This window comes from Protopterus annectens, chromosome 7.part0 (assembly GCF_019279795.1).
Source record: "Protopterus annectens isolate FY-2018-M chromosome 7.part0, PAN1.0, whole genome shotgun sequence".
In the NCBI taxonomy this organism is placed as follows: domain Eukaryota; kingdom Metazoa; phylum Chordata; order Ceratodontiformes; family Protopteridae; genus Protopterus; species Protopterus annectens.
In genome coordinates, this window is record NC_056739.1 from 1,370,478,269 (window position 1) to 1,370,504,087 (window position 25,819).

The 25,819-nt window shown below is 42.8% G+C and overlaps 1 protein-coding gene across 1 annotated transcript in view; it reads right to left on the reverse strand.

The window, feature by feature from the left end:
* LOC122807051 (E3 ubiquitin-protein ligase PDZRN3-like) overlaps nt 1-25,819 on the reverse strand; it is a 439,175-nt gene that overhangs the window by 31,294 nt on the left and 382,062 nt on the right. Inside the window, exons 6-7 of the mRNA XM_044077973.1 lie at nt 25,389-25,490; nt 18,961-19,077 (exon numbers count right to left, since the gene is read on the reverse strand). Coding sequence (XP_043933908.1) covers nt 18,961-19,077; nt 25,389-25,490 — 219 coding nt within the window. The remainder of the gene's footprint in view (nt 1-18,960; nt 19,078-25,388; nt 25,491-25,819) is intronic.

Genomic DNA, 25,819 nt, shown 5'->3' on the forward strand with positions numbered 1-25,819 from the left:
GTCTTTGACACTATTTGCCACTCAGGCATCATTGATAAACTCACCCAGCTGGATGAAAACATATAAGATAAACAGGTACAAATATGACTCAGTCATTGTCCACGCTGGTGTAAACGACCTGAGACGTACCTCCTTGGACTACATGAAAAGAGACATTGAGGAGCTCTCTGATTATGTAGCCCAGGCAGGTATGACCCTGACCTTGAGCAGTATCCTACCTTCACCAAGAATGATGCCACAATACAGAGATAAGATGATCAGCTTTAACAATTGGCTTAAACACTGGTGTCATTCAAAGGGGATCCAGTGTCTGTCTGCCTGGGATGACATGCTGGACAAGCCACGCTGCAAGGGACGGCTTGCACCTGTCACCCCTGGGATTCTGGATATTGGCAAAGGCTCTTGCCACCCCATAGTGCCTTTTTAGGCAAGGCTCAAATTCTAAACCTACCACCCTAGAACACAAAAAGGAAAAACTAAGGGTAATGCTGCTCAATGCCAGAAGTCTAAATCTCAAAATGCACGACTCGAGGCCCTTCTCAGTATGGAGAACATCGATGTCTGTGCTGTGACAGAAACCTGGTTCAAGGCTCCTGAGAGCACCCCAGCGCTATCAGGTTTTACCTCATATCATGCTCCGCCCCAAAATCCAGACAATACCAAGAAAGGAGGGGTATCCATATTCATCAAGGACACCCACACCTCAAGACTGGTGGCAACGACGATGCATCGGAGACCATCCAGGTGCAATTAACCATAGGCAAGACTGCTCTGCAAATTGTAGCATGTTACAGGCCACCCTCACAAACTCAGGAACCTCACATGGCCTTCCTGAAAACACTAGAGGATAAATGTATCACCAAACACCATCATACTAGGTGACTTCAATTACCCTAATATAGACTGGGAACACTACTCAAGCCCAAACACCCTAGCCCAAAAGTTCCTGGAATTCATAAACTCAAATGCCATGGAACAACTAGTCACCATCCCCACAAGAGGAGATAACATACTTGATCTCATCATCACGAACATGGGAGCACAATGTTCAACACTGGAGGTGTACCCCTCACTGGTGAGATCAGATCACAAACTAATCTCGCTGGAGGTCCTCATCCCACCCCCACCTGAAATAAAAAAGACCATAGTAAAGAACTTCTCAAAAGCCGACTTCACACTTCTAAAGACTAGTGTGGTCTCCTTTAAGGCCCCAGAGCTGGCGGAAAACAGTACTCAAGCCGCTGAATCACTTACAAATGCCTTCTACCAGCACCTGCAGGACTGCATGGATAAGGCAATCCCAAGCAAAACAAAGACTCTTTGTACCAAAGGCAAGCATCCAGTCTGGTGGACCCCAGCCATAAACAAACTCTACAACAAAAGGAGGAAGCTACTACAAGATAGAGCAAAATCCTTAAAAGGTAAGACACCCTTGATCACTATAAGTAAAAAACTAAGAGCTCTCATAAAATCATCCAAAGCAAATTTCGAGAGAAAATAGCTAAAGACTCAAAAGACAATCATAAGGCCTTCTTTAGCTATGTTAGAAACCTGGGAGGAAACTCCCAGATATGCTCAGAGCTAGTTCAAAATGATGTGAAGATTACTGATCCTACAGACATTGCCAACATACTGGCTGACAGGTTCAGTGCAAACTTCTCCCCTCCCCAAAAGGAGAGATATCTATACCAAACGATTGCAGCCCCCAAACATCTCCAGCGCCAAGTGAGAACTGCTCTCTCCAAAGCAAAAACACAGCATCCATGGGACCTGATGGTGTCCCCGGCTGTGTGCTCCACGAACTCAATGAGGAATTAAACCCACAGCTAGGACAGCTGTTTAATCAAAGTCTTACCTCTGGATACGCACTCCAGGAGTGGCACACTGCAACTGTGGTACCACTTCACAAAGGCGGTGCCTCCACCGACCCTGGAAATTACCGCCCATTAGCTTGACAAGCCTTATCTGCAAAGCCATGGAGAGGATCATAATGGACCTCATAAATAAAGACATAGGGAATTTGCAGACTTTGGATCCAACCCAGTTTGGCTTTGTCAAAGGCAGATCATGCCTTTAAACTTGGTTGACTTTTTGAAACAGTCACCAAAGCCATTGATGAGGGAAAGGCAGTCCATACAGCCTACCTCGATCTGGCTAAGGCCTTGATACAATACCCCACTCAGGTATCATTGAAAAACTCATCAGCTTAAATGTCAACCCATACATCACAAGATGGGTTGCAAACTGGCTGAGTGACAGAACCCACAGGGTCAGAGTTGCTGGCGCCATGTCAGACTCAAAGCCTGTCACAAGTGGTGTCCCACAGGGCTCAGTCCTGGGCCCACTCTTGTTTGGCATCTACTTTTCCAAAGTACAAGCAAACACAGGAGGGTTATGGCTGACAAAGTTTGCAGATGATTGCAAACTGGGCGCCATAGTAGAAAACACATCTGACACAGATATCCTTCAGAAGGGTCTCACAGAAACGGATAACTGGTGCCAGAGCCACGGCCTAAAGTTAAATGCCAAAAATGCATAGTCATACCCTTCGAAAAACAAGGTTACCCCTAGCTACCAAATAGGTGGCAATCCACTGAGCACAGAAGAAGTTATCAGGGACCTGGGGACCCAGGTTGATAGTAGTCTGTCATTCGACACCCATGTAGCTAAAGTAGTTAGGAAGACCTTCTACATTGCCCACCTTATCATGAAGGTATTCTCATCTAGATCAAGGGAGGTCATAGTCTCCCTTTACTCATCACTCATCAGACCAATGATTGAGTACAATGCCCCATTCAGAATGTATCTGACCCGACACTTGCAACAGCTGGAGAGGCCACAAAAGTTCCTCACCAAAAGGATAAAGGGTCTCAAAAATCTGTCCTATGCTGCCCGACTGAAAGAACTCCAGCTCTATTCAGTCGCCACCGCTTGCTCAGAGGTGACCTTTGCCTAACATACAAGGCCATGTCAAACCCAGATTTGATGAATATGCTTCACCTCAAAAAATCTAGATCCATCAGAGCCACAAGGGCGGGGGACTTAAACCTTGACACGGCTATTAATAGGACATGCTGGAGGGATAGATTCATCACCCAAAGACTCCCTATGCTGTGGAACAAAATCTCGGTACATGTGAGGCAGAGCACCTCGCTGGCCTTGTTCAAGAGAAATCTTGACCAATGGATGGGAGATCGCAGATATACCCCAGGGATTACCTCAGTGTCACTGCTCGACAGAGGCACAGCAAAATAATGGGTATAGTTCCCCATACTAAATGGGTGGCGTAAGCCACAAAACGATGGGCTAGGCTTGTAAATGCCCTCGGGCAGATAGCCTAGTATGAACCTATGAACCTATGAACACCCTACACTGATCGACTACATTACAGTGACCATGAAACAGTGGCACACCACTTTGCAATTAAGCCACGATAAAGGACAAATTATTATCCCAGGGATAACAATTTAAAGGGGGATATTCCAGGGTGACACATTGTCACCGCTGTTGTTCTGTCTTGCCCTTAACCCATTAAGCTATTTAACAGCTTAGGCCATGGCTATAATTTGGCTCCTAGAAAACAACAAAGTGTAAAGACTTCTCATCATCTCTTTGTCGAAGACTTAAAACTGTATAGCTCATCAGATGAATTGAAAGCACAACTGCAAGTTGTCAAAACTTTTTCAGATGATAGAAGAATATCATTTGGTCTTGATAAATCTGCAAAAGCAACCTTTAAAGCAGAAAAACTGTAGCACCAAGAAAATCTGTTTGGGACAAGAATGTGATATAAAATAAATTGAGCAAGAGGGAGTGTATAAATATTCGGGAACTGATGAAGGATCAACAATAAAACATGAACAAATTCAAATAATACTTAGTATGGAATACTTTAGAAGACTTAAATTAATCCTGAAAACAGCGTTGACATCTTGGAAGAAAATTCAAGCTATAAACCAATCTGCTCTTCCTGTCCTAACTTATAGTTTTGGAATGATTGACTGGCCCCAAAACATGTTGGATAGATTACATAGAAAAACAAGAAGGATGCTTCATGCTCAGCAAATGATTTATAAAAATCAGTGCATACCAAGATTATATACTCCCTGTTCCAAAAGAGGGATGGGCCTCCTTGAAATGGACTACATGTATAGATCTGCAATTGTGGGACCGCATACATTTCTGCTGACCTCACAAGACTCAAACATAGTGAAAGTTTTGAAACATGAGGAGAATAAATCTAAGATGACTTCTCTGCTTAATTTAGCAGAAGCATATCAGAATCAAGTAGGAATGGAACTCAAACCAGAAGTAGATAAAAATCAGGCAGCAACTGAATGTGCCAAAAAAACAAAAGAAAGAATATAATGTGAAGGACCAGATGAGACAGCAAGAAATGTGAAAAATGCATAAATACAGTTGCAGGTATAGAAAACTTCCAGAAGAACCTCATGTGGATCAGGATCGAACACAGGAATGGTTAAGGAGAAGAGAATTCAAACCAAGAGATGAAATGTTAACACTGGTAGCCCAAGATAGTGGGCTGTGTGCACATTGGTTTACAAAGTCCTGTGAACATGTGGGAGAAACAGACAAATGTAGGGTTTGTAAAACAGAATTGGAAACAGTTGTACACCTCGTTGTTGGTTGTGACATACTAATGGCAGAAGGACTGTATACTGAAAGACATAACAATGTGGCAAAACTGTTGCACTGGGATTGTGGAAACATTATTGTATTGAAGTGGCTGAAAAACACTGGAAACATGAGCCACAAAGTATCATAGAAAATGATGATGTCTACATCACATGAGATCACCCATTACCAATAGTTCAAAAGACAGATGCTAGAAAACTGGATATAGTGGTCCGTGAAAAGAAAACAAAAATACCATTGATCACTGAAATCGCCACACCCAGTGACTATAGTGTCTTACGTACAGAGAGACAGGAAGTTATAAAATATCAGGATTTGCAGGCAGAAATGAGAGCAATGTGGAAGAAAGATACCCAGACAGTTCCAATAGTAGTAGGAGCAACGGGTCTTATAAAAAAGTATCTACAATCACATTTAGACATGTTACTAACATGATAAAGTACAGTTGTGTACACTTACCATAAATGTAGATGTTCAAGTGTATTCACTGTTGCAGTCATTACATTTGGGTTATCTGCTTGCAGTCGACCTGATTAACAAAGTCTTGGGTCCTGCGTCAGTTGCTGTCCCTTCTTCCATGACGTCAGGTCGTCAGGGGTATAAAACATGCAGCCGACGCCATTACATCAGTTTTTCTTGCCCCAGATGTCAGGTGCCCCCCTGATGGGAAGCAATTAAATATAAAAGCACAATGATATACCTCCAACAAAAAAGCAAATACACCAAAAAGACTTTTAAGCATAGTAAAGGAAAGTAGAGGTATAGCCAAAAGAAGTTAGGGGGCTGGAGGGAGGGTAACCAGGACTGCAACAGTGAATACACTTGAACATCTACATTTATGGTAAGTGTACACAACTGTACTATGTTCTTCTTGTTTCACTGCTGCATTCATTACATTTGGGTAGACTCTCAAAGCTATGGTTGGGAGGAGGAATTTAGATAGCATTAGGGCCAGCTATAAGGCCCTGCAAGACTGCAGTGGCAAAGCCAGCTCTGGATTTAGAGAAAATTGGCAAATGATAATGCTTGGTGAAAATATGTACAGAACTCCAGGTAGCAGCTTCTAGGATGTCCCTGGTAGGGACGCCTCTGAGAGCGGTTGTAGAGGTAGATGCAGCCCTAGTGGAGTGAGGTCTGATCCCCTGGGGGATAGGTTTTCCATGGTGCTTATAGCAGAAATTAATGCAATGGCTTATCCATTTAGAAATTGTTTGCTTTGAAATAGCCTTCCCCTCTGCCCCTGCACCAAATGCCACCAGCAGTTGTTCAGATTTCCTTTGAGGTTTAGTCCTGTCCAAGTAGAATCTAAGTTGTCTGTGCACATCTAAGGCATGCAGTATCCGTTCCCCTTTATTCTGTAGACTGGGAAAGAAGGTTGGCAAATGAATGGACTGATTAAGAGCCACACTGGATACCACCTTGGGCATGAAGGATGGATTGGTTCTGAGGGACACCCTGTCCGCATGAAAGATGATGAAAGGCTCCTCTGCCATAAGGGCCTGTAATTCAGACACCCTTTTAGATGAAGTAATTGCTAAAAGGAAAGCTGTTTTCCAAGAAAGAAATTTTAAGTCTGCAGTAGCAGCTGGCTCGAAAGGAGGTAGAGTGAGTTTCTCCAAGACAAAGTTAAGGTCCCAGGCTGGGGTTGGAGCTCTCCTGGGTGGTCTCAAATTTTGGCCCCTCTGAGGAACTGCTTGAGCAGTGGATGAGAGAAGAGGGGCGGTTCTGTGTTATAATGAGCTGAAATGGCTGAGGAGTGGATTTTAATGGAGGAAAAGGACAGGCCCTTGTAAAGCATCTCAGTTAAGTATTGTAAAATCTGAGGTGCACTGGGCACTGCTGTGCTCATCCCATGAGATTGGTTCCAGGCACAGAATATTTTCCATTTTTCCGCATAAGATTTTCTAGTACTAGGCCTCCTTGCCTCTAAAATGATAGCCATCACAGGTTTGCTGAGGGATGGTAAAGGAGAGATTAAGTAATTAGCCAGGCTGCAAGGTTTAGTGTTAGAAGATGAGGGTGCAGAATCTGGTTCTCCTGTTGAGACAACAGAGAAGCAGTCTGAGGCAGGTGCCATGGAGATAACCATGACACACTGCGCAGGAGGGGGTACCAGTGTTGGCGCGGCCAGTCTGGAGCAATCAAAATCATCCTTGGTTTGTCCTGTTTTATTTTTAGTAGTACGTTGGAGAGCAGAGGCAAAGGGGGCAAGGCATAGACTGATAGGTTTTTCCAGCTGAAGGACAGAGCATCCACTTTCCAGGCTTGTTTGTGGGGAGTCCTTGTGCAAAATTTGTCCAATTGGTAACTCTGAGGAGAGGCAAACAGGTCTATATCTGGGCTCCCCCATTTGCTTGTCAACATGTTGAAAATCCTTGGTTTCAGTTTCTACTCATGTGGGTTCATGAGGTTTCTGCTTAGTCCGTCTGCCAGTGTATTTAATTTTCTGGCAGGAATTGAGCTTGTAGGTGCACTTGGTAGCTCAAGGCTGTGTTCCACAATGCCATGGCTAGTCTGCAGAGGGGGTAAGAATGTGTACCCCCCTGCTTGTTTATGTACCACATAACAGTGGTGTTGACCGTCTTTACCATTAGTTGTCTTGGATGAATGTGGCCCTTGAAGGCTGTCACAGCATTCTGTACAGTTAACATTTCTTTTTGATTGATATGCAGGTGTATTTGACTTGGGTTCCATTTGCCCTGAATGCACTTCCCTGCCAGGTGAGCCCCCCATGCATAGTCTAATGCGGCTGTTGTTAGGGTTTGGGTGGCAGGGGGTGGTGTGAAAGGTAGTACCTTGTTTTGGTGGCAGGCCTCTGCCCACCAAAGGAACTCTAGGCATAGGCAATGTATGATAGGAATCATTGTTTCCAGGTCTTGAGAATGTTGACACCACAGGCTTTTTAGATACCACTGTAGTTTCCTCATATGCAGTCTTGCATGTGGAATTAGAAGAATGCAGGAGGCCATGAACCCCAAGGCTTCCAGTATTTGTCTTGCAGATAGCAGGGTTTTTGTGGCCACTTGTTTGAAGTAGTTTGTCAAATGAATTTGTTTCTCTGGTGTGAGGTAAGCCATCTGGGAAGTTGTATTCAAGCTTGCTCCCTGGAATACAATTTGTTGACAGGGTACCATGTGTGATTTCTTTTCATTTATGGTGTACCCCAGACAAGTTAGAACCCTTTGTACAAAGGCCAGATGATTCAAAAGTATGTCCTGGCTTTCTGCCTGAATTAGACAATCGTCCAGGTATGGGTATATTTGAATATTTCTTTGCCTGCAAAATGCAATAACTGGAGAGAGGCACTTTGTGAATACCCTGGGCACAGTAGATAAGACAAAGGGCAGTGCAGAGAACTGACAGTGCGTGTAACCTGCTTTGAAGTGTAGGTATCTTCTGCAAGATTCCCTGATTGGGATGTGCAGGTATGCTTCTTTTAAATCTAGTGTTGCCAACCAGGCATCTTTGCCTAGCATAGGAAGTAATTAGTGAAGAGTCAGCATCTTGAATTTTGGAATCTCCAAAAAGGTGTTTAGAGTAGACAGGTCCAGGATAGGATGCTATGAATTGTCTTGTCTGGGTACGAGGAAAAGTCAAAACCTTGTCCCTTTTCCTCTTCTGGTACCAGTTGAATAGCCCCCATGCTTAAGAGAGAAAGTACTTGTTTTTGGGCCTCTGCCCACTGATTTGGGGGTAGGTCCGGCCACCTGCTTGGTGTTGGCAACGTGTGGAAGTGAAATCTGTATCCCTGGGACACTATATTTAAAACCCATTTGTCTTGGGTAATGAGTTCCCAGTTCTTTGCATGAAGAGCAATGTTTCCCCCCAAAGGGGCAGTCAGTTGATAAGTGCTTGGAAATTTTAAAAGGAAGTCATTGAGACAGTTTACCATAGGGGGAGTCTTATTATTCCCACATTTAGAAGTGGAGGCCCCCCACTGCTTAGTTCTGTGTGTCCCCTGGGATTGAAATCTGGGGTTTTTGCTGTGTCTGGGTTTGGCTTGAGAAGACCCGGAAGGGGCGGGAAAGGACCAATTCTTAGAGGGCCAGTGCCTACTAAATCTAGGAGGCTAACTTGTAAAAAATCTTTAACAGTTTGCATAGATTTAGCTTTATCTTCGATCTTTTTAAGAACTTCCTCAGCCTTCTTGCCAAACAGGCGGTCCTGATTTAAAGGAGCATCCAACAATTTAGCTTTAACATGATCAGGCAAAGATTGCTCCTTGAGCCAAGCATGCCTTCTCAGCACAGACCCAGTAACAGCAACCCTGCAAGAGGCCTCTAATGAATCAAAATCACATTGCAAAGTATGTTTTCCAACTTGTTCAGCAGAATGCATTAAATCCTGTAATTCTTTATTTTCCACACAGTCAGGAATCAACATAATTTTCTGTTTAAGCAGTCCAATAACATGTTGCTGATACTTTAACATATGAAACTGGCAGTTTAAAGCCCTAATGGCCAAGGTTGCAGAAGTGTAAACCTTCTTACCCCATCTACCCAGCGCCCTGGAGTCTCTATCAGAAGGGGTAGGATTTTTAGCAGTAGAAGCCTTAATGCCCTTGGGCCCCTGTGAAATAGTCTCTGGATCTGCAATAGGATTTTTAAAAAGGAACTTGTGGGACTCAGGGACCCTGTAGTATCTGTCAGGTTTTCTGGGAGCAGGAGGCAGAGAATCAGGGGCCAAACTAGATTCCGAAAAAGCATAATCAACAATGTCTAGTACAGGAGGAATAGCTAAAGGGCTATGCTGAGGTAGGAGAAGGGAATCCCTAAGCCTCTTTTTTGAATCAGACTAATCCTGGTTTCCCCTAAGGTTTCCCCAAAAGAAAAATCCTCAGGAGGGGAAGCAGAGGGAATGGAGTCCTCTGCATCAGAATCTTCATAAGTAGATAAGGGCAAATCCAGATCATCAGAAGAATCAGAAAAAACAGAATCCAGATCAGAAGATTCATAATCAACTTCAGTCCTATGCCTCTTTAGAAGGGGGTGGGGGGGGGAGTTGGCTACCACTGATTAGAGTTATTAGATCTTTAGCCATACTTATTTGTTTTTAGGCACAGAGGCCTGAATATGTGGCCTGAGCATCGTTTTTTTAGGCATCGATCGAGATTTAGGCCTAAGTAAAGAAGGAGGCGTCAGTTTAATATGCAAGTCCATAGGCCTGAATACACCCTAAGAAGCCGGTGCCCGCACAGCAGCTCCGGACCCATCCAAGGTAGAGACATCTGCGGGTTCCATAGTTGAAGCATCTTGCGGCATACCGGACTCTGAATGGATCTCAGTAGAGGCCTACGAATCAGAAGTAGTAGGTATCAGTGGCTGCAAAAGCACCTCACTGAGTACCGGTGAACTGGCCACTGGCTTAGGAGAAGCGTCGTAGGCAGTTTTGGACCTCGGCGGCCTGTCTCTGTCTTTCTTTGCATTTTTTTGGAATCCCCATAGTCGAATGGCTAACCAATGACATTTCTGGATTATTAAATTGAGAACTAAAATATTTAGAAAATATAACGACACCGGATAGTGCGCTGATTAAATAAAGCACAAAACCGACAGCAAGGCACGTTCTGGTCAGGGCCTAGGCAAGGAATACAGTATGAATGAAAATCTTTATGAATTATTTGCTTTCTACAAGTAATGCAATTATTAACTTTTACTGACATCAGTAAGGAGCAAGAAAAAGTTTCCCCAACGGGGTACTTAGCTTTAGTTGAAGACTTTGGTTCTGAAACTCGAAAATGAAAATTTCAGGAGTCGGCCGACCGGCACTTGCGAACTGCTTCTGCTTTGGGCACCGCATGGCAAGAAAGACTGATGTAATGGCTTCAGCTGCATGTTTTATACCCCTGACGACCTGACGTCATGGAAGAAGGGACAGCAAATGACGCAGGACCCAAGACTTTGTTAATCAGGCCGATTGAGGGCTACCTGCAAACAGACAACCCAAATGTAATGACTGCAACAGTGAAACACGAAGAACATCATAATAAGATAACATCTGTAACCCCATTTAAATTGCAGAAGGCATCATTACTGGGCACATTGCAGGTGCTGTGAAGAGCACTTCTGGCTGACATCAAAGATTGAAACAATACTAATTTCAAGATCTTTAATCATACTTTGACTTAGAAATGGGGTCCATTCCCATCATAGTATTAGAAACCAAAAAGACTTGGAGAAATTAAAAAAAACTGGAGATCAACCCATATATTGTCAGGTGGGTTTGCAAACTGGTTCAGGAATATAAAGCACACGGTCAAAATAGGCGACTCTACCTCCACCAGCAGACCCATAAACAGTGGTGTTCCCTAGGGATCTCTGCTGGGGCCCCTATTCTTTGGAATCTACTTCTGGGATGTACAGGCTAAAACAAAAGGCCTATGGCTGACAAAGTCTGCTGATGAGTGCAAACTGGGTGCAGTCATGGAGTCACCAAATGATGTCAACATCCTACAAGAAGGACTTACACAGACAAACAACTGCTGCCAAAGTCATTGACTAAAACTCAATGCAAAAAATGCATCACCATCCCCTCTGGCAATGGCAACATCCCTGCAGATTACCATATTTATAAAAACACCCTAAGCACGCAATCAGTGGTGAGGGATTTGGGCACACAGGTTGACAGAAACCTTTCCTTTGGCCACCATGTTTTCACAGTGGCAAGAAAGGCTTTTTGTGTTGCCCTCATAAGTAAGGCCACTGCATCCAGAACAAAAGATGTTATAACCCCCTGTACTCCTCACACATCAGGCCAATAATAAGAGTACAATGCTACCTTTGGTATTTACCTTACTTGGCACCTGCAACAACTGGAAAGACCTCAAAGGTTTCTTACAAAGAAAATTCAGGGTCTTCAGCACCTGACATATATAAGCAGACTAAAATCACTGTCACTATAGTCTGTGTCTTACAGACTACTCAGAGGTGACCTCTGCCTTGCATATAAAGCAATCTCAGATCCTGCTTTAATAGGAATGCGGCACATTCATAAATCAAATGGTATATGATGCACTCACTCTAGGGAACTCAACCTAGTATATGACACAGGTTACCTCTCCTCAGGAACAAACGTCTAATTCAGATGAAGCAGAGACCCTCGCTGACCCTATTTAAGTGTAATTTGGATGATTGGATGGGAAACGAAAAATTCATCTCAGGAGTTTCACCTGTGTCCCTCTGACAGGGGCAGCAGTTGTTGACTTAGTTCTGCTTAACACTTGGGTATTCTTTAACAGGGGTTGCACTTGGCTAAGCCTGTACGGGCCCTAGGGTCATTAGTCTAGTAAGCTCCTATGATTCTATGTGTGCTCCCAAATCCCTGACTACAGGGTTGACTCTTAGGTGTGTGTTGTTAATACTACAGGGTTGATGACTTCCCTAAGGATACTATTACGCACTTCTTGGCATTTACTTTTAGTCTGTGGATCTGGCACAAGTTGTCTGTGTCAGCCCTTCCTGGAGAATATTAGTGTCAGTGGGGGATTCTATGACTGCTCCTAATCTGTAATCTTCTGTAAATTTAGTCAGCCAGAGGCTCAGAGAAGTAAATGCCAGAAAGGAGCTTTCCCAGGAGGGACTCTGCTTGTGACTGGATTCTTTGTATGGGAGGAGTCACCAGTTCTAACTTCCTGGGTGCTGTCTGTGAGCCAGTTGGCTACACACTGGGTGACATACAGATTTATACCTAACATGTTGAGTTTGTCAACAATGGCCAAGTGCGGTATTGTGTTAAATGCCTTGTCCAGGTCAAGGCAGGCAGTGTGAACTGTTTTACCCTCATCTATTGCTTTGGTAACCTTATCAAAAAAGTCCACAAGTTGAGTAGGCATGACCTGCCCTTGATAAAACCATATTGGGTTGGTTCCAGTGTTTAGAGGTTTACTATGTCATTACTGCTCCTTTACATGACACTTCTTTCCATGCCTTTGCATATGAGACTAGTGAGACTTATGACTCTGTAGTTTCCATGGTCTGTAGATGGCCCACCTTTGTGTAGAGGGATGAATGTTGCTCTCCATTTGTGAGGCATGTGGCATGTTTGGAGGCTACAGTTAACCTGTCAGGCCATCTGGCATTGCTATTTATGTTTCATGCTATTTAGAAGGCATCCTGGGATATTGTCTGTGCCCATCAATGCAGTGTTCTTGGAAAATGTTTGGGAATTGGTTTTGAACCCTGCATCCCCTGTTTATTTACGATGAATTCAGCTACACATTATGCCAATCAGCCTGAGTTTCTCAGCCTTAAGAATAAAACACAGTCGCCCAGGCACACAGATTCTTACAGAAGGCAGAAGACATTATATGAAAAGCAATGTTGCATTTCTCAAAGGTAACACGCTTTTGTTACTCAGTTGCTTGCTGCAGCAGTATTAAAGGAATATACGAAGTACAAGATGATGCCACTTTGAGTGCTGTATGGATGCATGCTCATTAACTCCAAGTGAATATTTTGGTATCCACCTTCAGTCAGTCCTAGTAATCTCTGCCTCAAAAAATTAATAAAATGTGTAAAAAGAAAAAGTCATGCATGCAGCAAAGATGTGGACTACAGTAAACTAGCAAGAAGCTGGATTAAGAAAAGAGTTGCTGATTTCTCCTGATATGCAAAAAAATAACAACCGAAGGGTACTTTTATGTGGCCATATAAGAACATTAGACATATGCAAATGGAGGTAATAGGTCATTACCCATTTGTCTTCACTTGAGTATGAAATACAAAAATTTAAAAGATTTACTCAACAGATACTTGTCAAACAGGAATATTCATAAAATTGTCTAACGGTGTCCAGACTTGCATGACTAACTAATGATGTAAGGCTGTTAAAATTATACCAGTATGAATTAAAAAACAAAATGGCATGTTTAATCAGGAAAAGGTAAGAAACACATTTCACTTTTCATTAAACTATTCTAGCCTGTTCTGCCTGTTGTTTTGGCATTTTCCAGTAGTGTGACCTCCATTTGTCAGCTAATACAAACACTGTGGGGCATCCCTATAGCAGTTCTCTACCATCCCTATAGCAGTTCTCTACCAGCAAGCTGCATCTGCAAACGTCTGTGGCCCACTTACTTATCAAGTACAGGAACATTACAGTGTATGTTAATGATTTACCCCTTCTATGATTGTAAATTTCATTAGAATGTATTCAGGGAGGTGCACACTACTGGCAACCCCCACCAGAGATCTCTCTAAACCCAATACTTTCTAGTTTGGAATCATTGTTTTACTCGGTCTTCTCCTTCCCAAAACACTTGTCCATATTTCTCCCACTCCATACTCACTCCTGGCATAATGTTTCTATTTCTCTAAGAATTCCTAGTTTACAACATTGTCGGCTGCATAGAGACTTTTCACAGTACCTGGTAGTCTAAGTGACTGTTCATTGCTGTGCAGTTATAGAACTTGGCTCTGCCCGCTATGTTCCGCCCTCACTACGCTCGGGCTTCACTCCCGCTCCCCTGCCCTGCCCCAATCCCCTCCTGCCCCTAAATCACTCAAATGTATCTAAACCTAACCACTCCCACTCACACGTGTCTACCAATCACCACCTGTACAATTTTGAATTAGAAAGTAGTCCACATTTCCATACTAATTCTAATCAACACCCATCCATTAGCACACATATATTAACCTTCTACCAATCTCTACCCTTTTTACCATTGCAAAATGCTATCAATACAAACACCCTCTTGTTTCATACACATATAACAGTTGTCATTCCCTGTAATCAAAACAGGCCAATCTCCACTATACCCCCTCCCCCACCATTACAATACAACACACATCCACCTACACATTCAGCTGTTCTGACCTCCCACATAGTCACCCTCCTATCTGATTTAATCCCTGCTCTACCACATACCCACAAACTCACAACTATTACCTCCCCCTCCAACATCTCACAACACACACTAACCATACACTGCTAGTCCCACTCTAACAACCTCAACATACTAATAAAGCACACAATGTTACATTCACTAAAACACACATCATTACATCCACTAAAACAAACACTATTTATTACCTTATCTCTCCACACAGCCAACCTATTCACACTAGCCCTTCTTTATCATTTAACTAACTTCTACAACCCCAACTACTATGACCACCCCACCAACTCCATCACCAACTCTCCACTGCCCATAACCCACCACTACAACTCCCAAATTTCACCCAACTTCTACAGCAACACAGAAATAGACTACTTCCCACTTAAATACCATCAAACCGACACAAAAATGAACCACTATTTAGAAACCACAAACAACTAAGCAAACTTAAAACAACTTTATTTCATATATTATCAAAACTAAAACTCAGTGGTGACATCCACTCCAACCCTGGCCCCAAGACTACCAATAAGCAAACTACCACTTACACCTCAATCAACTCCACCATACCCCTTCACCCTAAATAACACTCCCTGCTGTTCCTTAATATAAATTTAAGAAGTATACTAAACAAAATCTAAGACCTCCATGCACTAATTGACTTACATTCCCCTGACATCACCATTTTGACTGAAACATGGCTTAAGCCACATGTCAAAAACAATGAAATACTTCCCCCAGGGTTCAACATATATAGACTCGACCGTCAAAATAAATGTGGAGGAGGTGTAGCAATAATGTTTAAACAAAATCTAGCCCTAGAAGTTATCAACACCACACTTCCTACATCTAACAATGCAGAATTACTCATCCCCAAACTGAATATCAACAAGAACAAAACACTTATCATAGTGGCTATCTATGTCCCTCCAGGAGATAACACTAGCACAGTTGGAGACATACTTCACTGGCTATCCACAACCTTCCACCAAGAAATCATAATTATGGGTGACCTCAACACTGACTGGTCCACCTATAATTCCAATAATCCATCCAATTTCATAAACCTATATGGTTTATCCCAGCTCATACAAAACCCCACAAGCATAGACAAAGCCTCCAATAGACAATCCATCCTGGATTGGACTCTCACAAATAAAAGTAACACACCCCTTCTAGCAGGATGCCTCCCCAGTTCCATAAGTGACCACCTACCCACATACCTAATCAGAAACAATCTTAGTCCACCTAGACAAGTAGTCTATAGGCTAATCCGCAACAAGAAAAAAATGAATACCCTCATTTTCAACTCCCTCTTCCAACAAATTAACTGGTCCCACCCTTAAAACACTACCATTAGATGACGCTGTTTAACACCACTTCCTCAACATCCTAAACAGCCTGGACCCTGCAGAATAGCTAGAATAAAACATCACCACACACCATGGCTTAGAAATGACACCAAAGACCTATTAAAAGTAAGGGACAAGGCATGGAAACACTGGCTAACTAACAAAAGCAATGACAACCTTCTACTTTTCAAACAACTTAGGAATAAAGCCAAATCCCAGATAAAAGCTGACAAAAAAGCCTACTACATCACTGCACAGCAAAGAAACAAAAACAACCCCAAAAAACTCTGGGCCGCTACAAACAAACTCCTGCAACCTGGTAGTACTCCCACCCCCAATCCTACCCCCCCCCCATCAAATGATAACATTGCAACATGACTCAATTCCTTTTTCATAAACACAATTCACTCACTTATTGACTATGACCGAAACATCAGTACTACTATCCTCGTAGCCAACAATGAGGGTGTAAACTCTTTCTCCTTTAACCCCGTCCCAACCCATACCATAAAAAAATACTCAGTAAGCTCAAGCCCACCAGCCTAGCTGCTGACAACCTCCCATCAGAATTCCTCAAAGCTGCCTCCGAAGTCATAGCCTACCCCATTTCTATCCTCATCAACTGCTCTATCTCTGAGAACTATGTCCCACTAATCTGGAAAGTCTCCTATATCACCCCACTGCATAAAGGAGGCAACTCTACAGAGCTTACTAATTACAGGCCCATTGCCATTCTTTCACCCTCTCCAAAATACTAGAAAATGTATTCACTCCCAGCTTCTAAACTACCTTCTCTTCAATAACCTCCTATCAAACACACAACATGGCTTTCGCCCCCAACACAGCACCACAACCGCCCTCCTCAGTTTTACGAACACAATAAATGAACACAGAAATCAGAATAAATATGTCTCATCCATCTTTCTAGATTTCTGAAAGGCATTCGATACAGTTTCACATCAAAAACTGCTGTCAGAACTGACCACATTACATCTCAGTCATTCTTCCCTAGCTTGGTTCCACAGCTATCTAACCAAATGCCAGCAGGCTGTTAGATGGCAACAAGAGCTATCATCTTTGCTCCCTGTTAACATAGGAGTTCCACAAGGCTCCATATTAGGCCCCCTACTTTTTACCATCTTCACAAATCAACTCCATAAATCCACATCTCTCGCCTCTGTCATCCAATATGCAGATGACTCTACCCGGATATGCTCTGCCCCCTCTCTGACACAACTACAGGCTATAACACAACAATCCTTCCTAGAAGTAGAATCTTGGCTAACTAACACTAACCTCATACTGAACCCAAAGACCAAGCTCATGCTCTTTCTCCCCACCAAAACACCCAATCCATCAGCCACTTTTCAAATCCACTCCTACAACAACACAATCATAAACACCAGCTCACATACCAAATTACTAGGTGTCACAACTGATAGAAAATTAAAATTCAAGTTATGCCTCTCTCAAACCATTAAAAAAACACACATCAAACTAGACTCTCTTTACTGAATTAATCCTTTCCTAACTAGCCATTCTAGACTAAGCATCGCCAGGACTCATCTCTTATCTACTGTTCTCTATGCTTCTCCCATCTTTACAAACCTTAACAAAACTGACCTTACCAAACTTGAATCAGCCTACAATAAAATAGCCAAGTTTGCCACTAGCTCCCCATATAGGTCCCACCACTGCTCTGCCCTACAACAAATACATTGGCTAGAATTCCCACAACAACTAACCTATACCCAACTTGTCTTTACTCACCAGCTAATATACCAGCCAAACAGAACCACAGCCCTACAACAATTACTCCAACCATATACCAACACTCAGCAACTCTGATCCTCGCACAAAACGCTCCTCCAAGTATCCAAAAGCAACAACAAAGCCGGGGACGCCCTCTACTCCCGCCACATTTCTAAACTTTGGAACTCAATCCCTCAACACATACTAAATGCTACCAACCTACACCAATTCAAAACTCTGCTCAAAGACCACCTCACTAACAACTGGCTCTGCTCCTTCACCAAGCCAGGCTAATACCACATAAGCCCACATCAAATTTCATCTCCTAAATTTTATAGTCTCCATGTATACCCCACTCCCACCTATTAACACCACATATCAGGTACCTACAATAAGAGTATAATTTCATAATTTCTTTTTTTTTGAAAGGTTATACATATGTACATGTATTAAAGTATACTCAAATGATCAACTAAAGATGGACCCCTGCCCTCAAAAAAAAAAAAAAAAAATATATATATATATATATATATATATATATATATATATATATATATATATATATATATATATATATATATATATATATATATGACTTTACTATATTGTGATAACTTTCTCCTTTTCACTAAAGTGCCTATTGTATATTGTACTTTCTTTATTGTCTCTAGATATTTTTGTTAAATTCTATGTAAAACCGACACTGTACCTGTCAATGCTGTTCTTGTTTTATTGGAGCTTTTCTCCCCGGGCCTCCGCTGAAAATGGGCTCACACCCAGATGGACTATCCCGGTCAACAAATGTAAAATAAATAAAAATAAAATAAATAAATTTTAATATCAAAACATCTTTGACATTATTTTTATCCATTTTAATCAAATCAATTTTATTTCACTTACATTTTAAGAATATAAGGTTTAAATGTATAACTGGATTATTTTTCTGTTGTTAGCACTGACTGTGCTGCCTTGAAATTCTGAAAGGTGTTAACTGTCAAACAAAGCTACATTTTGTTCAAGTATTTGAAGACAGCAACTACAGCAGTCAAATTCCAGAACAATGACTTTGAGAAATTCATATTATTAGTGCAAAATAGCTGTTATTGAAGTATATACTCATTTTTTTTCAACCTTACTGAACTATACTTTGTACAAATCTCCCTGACTGTCATTATGCACAGTAGTACTTATAAAATGGACAAATACAGTACTGTGGACCAGATCAAAGAATTTCTTAATTCTGCTGGCATTGTTTGTTCATGTCCTGCTTTTCATTACAAATGCCGATTCATTCAATCAAGGAAGTACGAGTTCCATGCCAGAATAGAGAGCACAATGAGGAGTGCTACTAAATGCCATTACCTGCTGAAGCATGCTCGCAGTAAACTGCATGGCCTGATGGTGTTGTTCTTCCAGCATGTCCATATGTAAATCATCTAGAAAATCATTTCTGTCCTCATCCAGCCATCCTTCATCGAGCTATAAAGCATGAAGACCTCAGAAATTAGATCAAATGTTGCTTAGGAATCTAAAGTCTACTGTGACTAAGCACAAAAAAGAGCTATGAGAACATTACAATCTACACGTAACAAACACGCTTTCAAAGGAAACCTTCCTTTCCATTACACTGGGCAGTTTTAAAAACATGACATCTGATTACATAGGAACAACAAAGATGTTTCCTATAGTTTTCTGTTCACTTTTCAAATTAGACAAATGGAAAGGTACCAAACCATATGCAATTGTCTACTCAAGCTGAGATACAAAAGAAAAACAAATCGGGGTGTAATATGTTATTAGACTGCTTGTTTCAAATCCATCCATCCATCCATCCATCCATCCATCCATCCATCCATCCATCCATCCATCCATCCATCATTCATCCAGCCATCCTTTCATCCATCCATCCATCCTCAACCCCTTTTTCCATTTTTGCACATAATGTCAGAAAATAGCTGAGTCATGTGATTTAGATCAACTAAAGTACAGTTGTGTACACTTACCATAAATGTAGATGTTCGAGTGTATTCGCTGTTGCAGTCATCACACTTGGGTCATTCTGCCAGGGGTAGCCCTCAGTCAGCCCGAATACCAGAGGCTTAATATTTCTGTGTCAGTTGCTGTCACTCCAGGACTGATGTCAGGTCGTCAGTTGTATAAAAACAGACAGCCAACGCCATTACATCAGTTTTTCTTGCCCCAAATGTCAGGAGCTAGGTTATGGTGGAATAACACCACTAGTAGAAAGTAAATACCAAACAGCACTGTAAGGAGTGAGTGAGAGAGAGAGAGAGAGAGAGAGACAAGGGGGATGGAGGGTGGGAAACCACGACTGCAAAAGTGAATACACTCAAACATCTACATTTATGGTAAGTGTATACAACTGTACTATGCTCTTCGTGTTTCACTGTTGCAGTCATCACACTTGGGTTAATTCCCAAAGCTGAAGACACGAGTGGAGGCAGTCAAGAAGAGTTGGGGCTGGCTAGTATGCCCTGTAGGACTGTGGTTACAAAGCCTGCCCTGAATTTGGAAAAGAGAGGCAGGTGGTAATGTTTGTTGAAGGTATGAACAGAACTCCATGTTACAGCCTCCAGGATGTCCCTGGTAGGGATCCCACTGAGAAAAGCTGCAGAGGTTGCAGTTGCCCTAGTGGAATGTGTTCTGACCCCCTGTGGGGGTCTTTTCCCATGGTGTTTGTAACAGAAATGGATACAGTGTGCTATCCATTTGGAAATGGTTTGTTTTGATATGGCCTTGCCCTCTGCCCCTGCTGCAAAGTTGACTAGTAACTGGTCAGATTTCCTAAAGGGCTTAGTCTTATCCAGGTAGAATCTGAGCTGTTTGTGCACATCTAAAGAGTGCAGGATCCTTTCCACCTTATTTTGAGGTTTAGGGAAGAAGATGGGCAAATGAATAGATTGGTTGAGAGCCACACTGGACACCACTTTAGGCATGAAAGTTGGTTTAGTCCTGAGGGAGACCCTGTCAGCATGAAAATTGATGAAGGGTTCCACGGCCATGAGTGCTTGTAGCTCAGACAATCTTCTAGCTGAAATGATGGCCAGAAGCAAGGCTGTTTTCCAAGAGACGAATTTTAACTCTGCTAAAGCTGCAGGCTCAAGGGGGGGGCTTGAGATTTTCAAGGACAAAGTTAAGGTCCCAAGCAGGGGTAGGGGCTCTTCTGGGTGGCCTTAAGTTGTTAGCCCCTATAAGGAACTGCTTGATGAGGGGGTGTGAAAAGAGAGGTGGCTCTGTACTGTAATGAGCAGAGATGGCAGAGGCATGGATTTTAATAGAAGAGAAGGATAGGCCTCTGTGAAGCAGGTCTGCAAGGTAATTCAGGATGAGAGGTAAGGAGGGCTGTGCAGGTTCAGCTCCATTATCCTGGATCAAGGAGCAAAACATTTTCCACTTGTCAGCGTAGGATTTTCTAATGCTGGGTCATCTGGCTTCACATATAACATCCAGGACATGCTTGCTTAGGCTGACCACTGGAGGAGAGGTCAAGGAATAAGCCAGGCTGCCAGGTTCAGGGTCTGCAATTATGGACGCAAGAACTCTTCCTTCTGCTGGGTCAGGAGAGTTGGAATCTGAGGGAGGTGCCATGGAGGCAACGGTGACAGACTGTGCAGTAGTGGGTACCAGTGTTGGCATGGCCAGTCTGGGGCAATCAGGGTTGCCCTTGGTCTTTCCTCCCTTATTTTGAGTAACACCCTTGTAAGAAGAGGTAGAGGGGAAAATGCATAGATCGAGAGGTTTACCTATTGAAAGAATAGGGCATCCACTTTCCAGGCCTTGTTGTGAGGTTCCCTGGTGCAGAATTTGCTGAGCTGGTGGTTGTTGTGGAAGGCAAATAAGTTGACCTTCGGGGTACCCCATTTCTGGGTTATGAGGCTGAAGGTGTTGTGGTTTAATTGCCACTTGTGTGGGTCTAGGAGATTTCTGCTTAAGTTGTCTGCCAGAGAGTTTTGGTTGCCTGACAGGAATTGTGCTAGTAGGTGAATATGCATGGCTGAAGCTGTGTGCCAAAGGGTCATGGCTAGCCTGCATAGTGGGTAAGAGTGGGTACCTCCCTGCTTGTTGATGTACCACATCACTGTGGTGTTGACTGTTTTGATTAGTAGAGACCCCAGAGGGAGTAGGGGTCTGAAAGCTGTCAGAGCGTGCTGAACAGCTAGCATCTCTTTTTGGTTGATGTGCAGATGAATTTGATTTGGGCTCCAGTGGCCCTGAATGCACCTTGCCATCCAGGTGTGCCCCAGACATAGTCTGATGCATCTGTGTTTAGGGTCTGGGTGGCGTGGGGTTGCGAAAAGGGAAGTCTCTTATTGTGGCTGCATGCTGCTGCCCACCAAAGAAAATCTTTCCTTAGACAATGTATCATATGTATAACAGTTTCCAGGTCCTGAGAATGTTGACACCAAAGGCTTTTTAAGTACCATTGAAGTTTCCTCATATGCAGTCTGGCATATAGAATTAGTAGAATGCAAGAGGCCATGAACCCTAGAGCTTGCAGGATTTCCTTGCGGATAACTGGGTTCTGATGGCCAGTTGAGAGAAGTAATCTGTCAGGTTTGTTTTTCTGTAGTAAGGAATGTCATCTGGGATGCTGTGTCCAGGCTTGCTCCCAGGAAAACAATTTTCTGACTGGGGACTAGTTTGGATTTCCTTTCATTTATAGTGTACCCCAGTGAGGTCAGTAGGTCTTTACAAATGTCAGGTGCTGCAGCAGCTTTTCCTGACTGTCTGCCTGGATTAGGCAGTCGTCCAAGTGAGGGTAAATTTGAATATTTCTTTGTCTGCAAAAAGCAATGGCTGGAGCCAGGCATTTTGTGAAAACTCTGAGAGCAGTGGATAAGCCAAAGGAAAGTGCAAAGAACTGATAATGCATATTTCCTGCCCTGAAACGTAGACATTTCCTGCAAGAGTCTCTGACTGGGATGTGCAGATATTCCTCTTTTAGGTCTAGAGTTGCTAACCAGGTATCTTTGAATAGCATAGGAAGAAGCTGCTGGAGGGTGAGCATTTTGAATTTTGGTACCACCAGGAAGGTGTTTAGAATGGATAGATCTAGGATAAGGCGCCAGGTGCCCTCTTTTCTGGGTACCAGGAAAAGTTTGGAATAGAAACTTTGACTTACCTGGTCTGCAGGAACAGGCTGAATTGCCCTCATGGAGAGCAGGGACTGAACTTGGTTTTGTGCCTCTGCCCACTGGTTTGGAGGAAGATCTGGGAACCCTTTTGGGGTTGGCAGTGTTTGGAAATAAAATGTGTACCCCGGGATGCTATGTTGAGGATCCATCAGTCGTTGGTAATGGAGACCCAGTTTTTTGCATGGAAGGCACGTTTTCCTCCCAGGGGCACAAGCAGGTGGGCAGAGGTCAGAGGTGGAGTTGAAAAGTCATTGTGAATTCTTTCCATAAGGGGTGGCTTAGCGCTCCCTGTTTTAGAAGTGGAGGTACTCCACTGCTTAGATCTCTGCATTCCCCGGACCTGCTGTCTGAGGGGGTCTGCTTCCCCTAGGTCTTGTCTGAGCCAGCCTAGAGGGGCCTGGAAAGGACCAGTGTTTTGAGGGGCAATGCCTGCTAAATCTCGGAGGCTGGACTTGCAAAAAGTCTTTAACTGTCTGCATAGATTTAGCTTTTTCTTCCATCTTTTTTAAAACCTCTTCTGCCTTGGTGCCAAATAGATTGTCTTTGTTCAGTGGTGCGTCCAATAATTTTGATTTCAAATGGTCTAGCAAGGTCTGTTCCTTAAGCCAAGCATGCCTTTTAAGTACAGAACCTGTGACTGCTGCCTTGCAGGATGCTTCTAGGGCATCAAACCCACATTGCAGGGTATGCTTAGTAACTTGGCTTGCAGAATGCATAAGCTTCTGTAATTCTTTATTTTCTGCACAGTCTGGAAAGGTAGATATTTTTTGTTTAATAAGTTCCATAGTATGTTGCTGGTATTTCAGCATGTGGAACTGACAATTTAATGCTCTAATGGCAGGAGTTGCAGAGGTGTATACTTTTTTACCCCATCTGTATAAAGCTCGGGAATCCCTGTCCAAAGGCGTAGGATTCTGAGCTGTGGTTGCTTTTATTCCTTTAAGTCCTTGGGAGATGACCTCTGGGTCAGCAGTAGGATTTTTGAAAAGAAATTTGTGTGAGTCCGGGACTCTGAATACCTGTCAGGTTTCCTGGGAGCAGGAGGTAGAGTATCAGGAGTTAAACTGGATTCCATGAAAATATCATCCACAACATCCAGAACAGGAGGAATAGCTAAGGGTCTGTGCCGTGGTAAATCTAAAAATTCCCTGAGTCTCTTTTTGGACTGAGGATAATCCTGGCATTCCCAATGGAAATGCTCTCTCAAGGTATGCAGGGTTTCACAAAAGAAAAATCCTCTGGAGGAGAGGCAGAAGGAATGGATTCCTCTGCATCTGAATCCTCATAAGCAGATAAGGGCATGTCTTCATAATCAGAAACCTCAGAGTCGTTGGACTCTTGGTCAGATAAAGCTGCTGGGGACAAGTCTCTTTTTCTTTTAGAAGGGGTAGGCTGGCTTCCCCTAATCAGCATGATAAGGTCTACCGCCATTTTAAGCATTTGAGACTGAGGCATGGAAGCAGTGCTTGAGCTTGGGTCATTGTTTTTTTAGGCGTAGTTCGTACCCTGTGCCTTAGAACCTCGGTGGTTTTAGAAAGAACTGAAGTCACAAAAGAAGTCATCGGTTTGTGTCGAATATCAGTAGTGCAAAGAACTTCCTCAGAAGATGGTGCCTGCACAGCGGCTCCGGACCCATCCAAGGTAGAGACATCAGCAGGTTCATTAGTCAAAGAAGAGTCTCGCGGCATACCAGACTCTGAACGGGTCTCAGTAGTGACCTGGAAATCTGTAGAAGCAAGCATCAGGGGCTGCGAAAGTGCCTCACTGAGGAGTACTGGCGAACTGGTGACTAGCTTAACGGAAGCATCGTCAGCAGTTTTGAACCTGTGCGGTCTGTCTCTGTCTTTATCCTTACATTTATTTGGAAGATCGGTAGTCGGATGGCTTACTGAAGCCATTTCAGAATATGGAGATCGAGAGCGAAAGTATTTAGCTATTATAAGTGCCCAACGACATATAGTTCTGGCGTTGAACAAAGCACAAAACTGACAGCAAGGAACGTCGTGGTCAGGGCCTAAACAGGTGACGCAGTAAGAATGGAAATCTCGGTGTGATATTTGCTTTCCACAGGTGAGACAACTGTTAACTTTTTCTGACATCGGTTAGAGCAAGAAAAAAGGATCCCAATGGGGTGCTTAGCTTTAGAAGACTTCAACTTCAATTTCAGAAATGAAAACTCAGGTAGCGGCCGACCGGCACTCGTGCAAACTGCTTCTGCTTCGGGCTCCTCTGCAAGAAAGACTAATGTCGGCTGCCTGTTTTTATACCACTGATGACCTGACATCAGTCCTGGAGTGACAGCAACTGATGCAGAAATACTAAGCCTCTGATATTCGGGCTGACTGAGGGCTACCCCTGGCAGTTTAACCCAAGTGTGATGACTGCAACAGTGAAACATGGAGAACATCTGATCCTCAGAAAATAAGAATGTATGCACTTCCTTTTGTATCAGATTACTTTTTATTCTTGCTTTCACTGACAATCAGCACATCTAACTCATTGCAGAAACATGATGTTTACCAAATTGAGGTAAGTAACTGCTCAAATCATTAAAAAAAAAACAGTTCAGCACAAAATGATGGTATTCGCAATTTATACCACTATGTTGTGTTTCAAAGTTTTCAAGTTTCTTACCTGAATTTCAGGCCTTGCAACAAGTAAAGAAACACGTTTGCTGTCCTCACGGGTAAGAAGGGCTACAGCTTCTTCCCTGTTCTTTACATCAATACCATTGATCTAGAAAAGCAGAAATAGTTATAACGCATTTAGGAAAGAACACAGTTCAACACAATTAAAGGATATTCGTTAACAATCGTACTTGACAGTCTCCTACCTTTCAAAGTATTCCTGCAAGTAACCATATTAGAGCTCTGTTATCTACCCATCAGATCTCTTCTATATGACTAGAGCATCACCCCCAAAATATTATGTGTTCAGTTTTACTCTTCGTGTTAAATATTTCAATTAGTTTTTAATATTTTCTGTCTTCTTCTGTTCACCATTTAAAGGGCATATCTTTTTCATTTCAAAATGAATTAAAATTAAAATGAATTAATTTCAACAAA